The following is a 2,531-nucleotide window of genomic DNA, read 5'->3' as shown; positions in this document are numbered from 1 at the left end:
GCGACGCCGTCCGGAGCCGCGCCAGCCTCAGCTCATCGGAGTACCCTGAGGTCGCGTTCACGTAGCGCCGAGCGTTTGGCCAGGTTCTCGCCATCCTGCAGGGAGATGTGACAGTGGAAGGGGCCCGCGCTGTGGCTGGACGGCTGCCCGCAGCGGGCGGGGCAGAGAGCCAGTGACCAAACCTCGACGCGCTCACTGAAGCGCGGCTATTTCGGGCCGCTGACCTCAGCGAGGAAAGTCCCAGAAACACAGCCCCACACTCCCCCCTCACACCTCTGGACACGCTTCACCTCTTCCCCCCACCCCAAACTCAGACCCCAAAGAGCTGGACAAGGAGTAGCACTGGACTCCTACCTCCTTCAGACCCCATGCCAGCCCCGCAGGAGATGCTGTTCCCATTTTACAGAGGCACAAACTGGGGTTTCTGGATGGATGCTCTTTACCTAAGGTCACATGTGAGATAGTGGCCAAGCCAGGGCAAACTTCAAAGCCCAACCTCTTTCTTCTACCCCTCAGCTTGGTGTCTCTTGTCTACCTGCCCTGCTACCAGGCCCATCCTGCCGGAAGCATCATAAAGTCCTGACGGTCCCATGGCTCCTGTTCCACACAGCTGGATCCCACCCCCACTGGGGCCTCAGCAGCTGTGTCTGGGCAGCACATGGGGGTCACAGATCCTGGGTTGGGCAGGCACCAGGTGGGAGACGGCATAGCTTCCCCAGGTATCCAGGTGGCCTCTCTGCCTTCACTCAGGTGTCTCCACCTCATCCAAGGGCCTTCCCTTGCTGCCCATCTAAATACTACTTCCTACTTGCCTTCTGTCCTTTTATCTGCTTTATTATTTTTTTCTTGGCACTACCAAACGACAGGTAATTATTTGCTTGGTCTCCATCTCTGCTGAGGAGCTGGATCTCATCACCTCTGCTCCCTCTACTATCTGTGGCCTTTGCAGAGCCATTCCCCAAGGGACCCTGCCTCTCCTGCCTCCTCCTATTGTCCTCTCTCCCTTCTTCCTCTCACAAATGTTTATCCATGCCTACTCTGTGTCACTGAATAAGCGCAGTGCTGGTCCTTGCAAAGGGAGAGACTGACAAGGAAACCACGTTATAATTCATTCACCCATCCCCAATCCTATTGCCTTCCCCTGTTCTGCCCTCAGCGGTGCAGTCTGCTCTCCACACTGCAGCTTGAGCCAGCCTGATAAAAGGGAGGTCAGAACATGTCACTCTTATGCTCAACCCCCTCCCATGGCTCCCTAGCCCAGAGGAAAAACCAGTGTCCTTGCTGTGACCTGCAAGGCCTGCATGAGCTACCTCACCGCCTCCCACTCTCCCCTCTGAGAGCTCTATTCTGGCTGCACGGGCTGCCTTGCTGTTTTTCAACCTGCCAAGCATGCTTCTGCCTCAAGCCTTTGCATTTGCCCTTGGTGCTGCTAGGAATGTCTTCCCCAGGTATCCAGGTGGCCTCCCTCTCTTCACTCAGATGTCTCCACCTCATCCAAGGGCTTCCCTCACTGCCCATCTAAATACTACTTCCTACTTGCCTTCTGTCTTTTTATCTGCTTTATTATCTTTTTCTTGGCCCTGCCAAATGACAGGTATTGCTTATTGTGTGTTCCCCTACAGGAGTATAAGTCCCATGAAATCTCCTACAGTTCCCCACCCCTCAGGAGAAAAAAAAAGGGGGGGGGAAGAGAAAAGAATATCAGGAAACTATGAAGAAAGAAAAGACACTATTAACCATACTACTATAGATAATTATATTTAAAGCCTCAATAATTAAAACAACTTGCTTTGGTTGCAGGAAGAGACAAAGGAATGGGCTGGACTAGAATGTCCAGAAATAGACCCAACTGCACAGGAGGATTTAGTGTTCGATAAAGGTGTCATCTCAAAGTGGAGAATGGACTCTCTAGTAAATTGTTCTAGGACAACTAGGTAGCCTACTGGGGGGAAAATGAGATCTCTACCTCACGTGGAACATTAGGATAAGCTCCAAAGATTTAAATGTTAAAAAATATTAAAATAAAATAAAAGCACTGGGACTTCCCTGGCGGCACAGTGGTTAAGAATCCACCTGCCGTTCCTTTCTAACCCCGGCTAGGCAAGATGGCTCCCGCAAAGAAGGGTGGCGGGAAGAAGAAGGGCCGGTCCGCCATCAACGAGGTGGTGACCAGAGAATACACCATCAACATTCACAAGCGCATCCACGGAATGGGTTTCAAGAAGCGTGCCCCTCGGGCACTCAAAGAAATACCGAAGTTTGCCATGAAGGAGATGGGAACTCCAGATGTACGCATTGACACCAGGCTCAACAGAGCTTTCTGAGCCAAAGGAATAAGGAATGTCCCATAACGTATCCGTGTGCGGTTGTCCAGAAAACGGAATGAAGATGAAGATTCACCAAACAAGCTCTATACGTTGGTTACTTATGTACCTGTCACCACTTTCAAAAATCTACAGACAGTTAATGTGGATGAGAACTAACTGCTGATTCTCCAACAAAGTTACAGAGCTGCCTTCACAAAAAAAAAA

At 51.2% G+C, this 2,531-nt stretch overlaps 1 protein-coding gene across 1 annotated transcript; it reads left to right on the top strand.

The window, feature by feature from the left end:
• The first annotated feature begins 2,079 nt into the window (after positions 1-2,079).
• LOC116760320 (60S ribosomal protein L31-like) lies at positions 2,080-2,531 on the top strand. The gene is given in 1 exon segment (XM_032645051.1): positions 2,080-2,531. A coding segment is annotated over 1 exon segment (378 nt). The 5' UTR covers positions 2,080-2,105; the 3' UTR covers positions 2,484-2,531.

Source organism: Phocoena sinus, chromosome 1, assembly GCF_008692025.1.
Source record: "Phocoena sinus isolate mPhoSin1 chromosome 1, mPhoSin1.pri, whole genome shotgun sequence".
Taxonomy (NCBI): domain Eukaryota; kingdom Metazoa; phylum Chordata; class Mammalia; order Artiodactyla; family Phocoenidae; genus Phocoena; species Phocoena sinus.
This window is presented reverse-complemented; position numbering and strand designations above follow the sequence as displayed.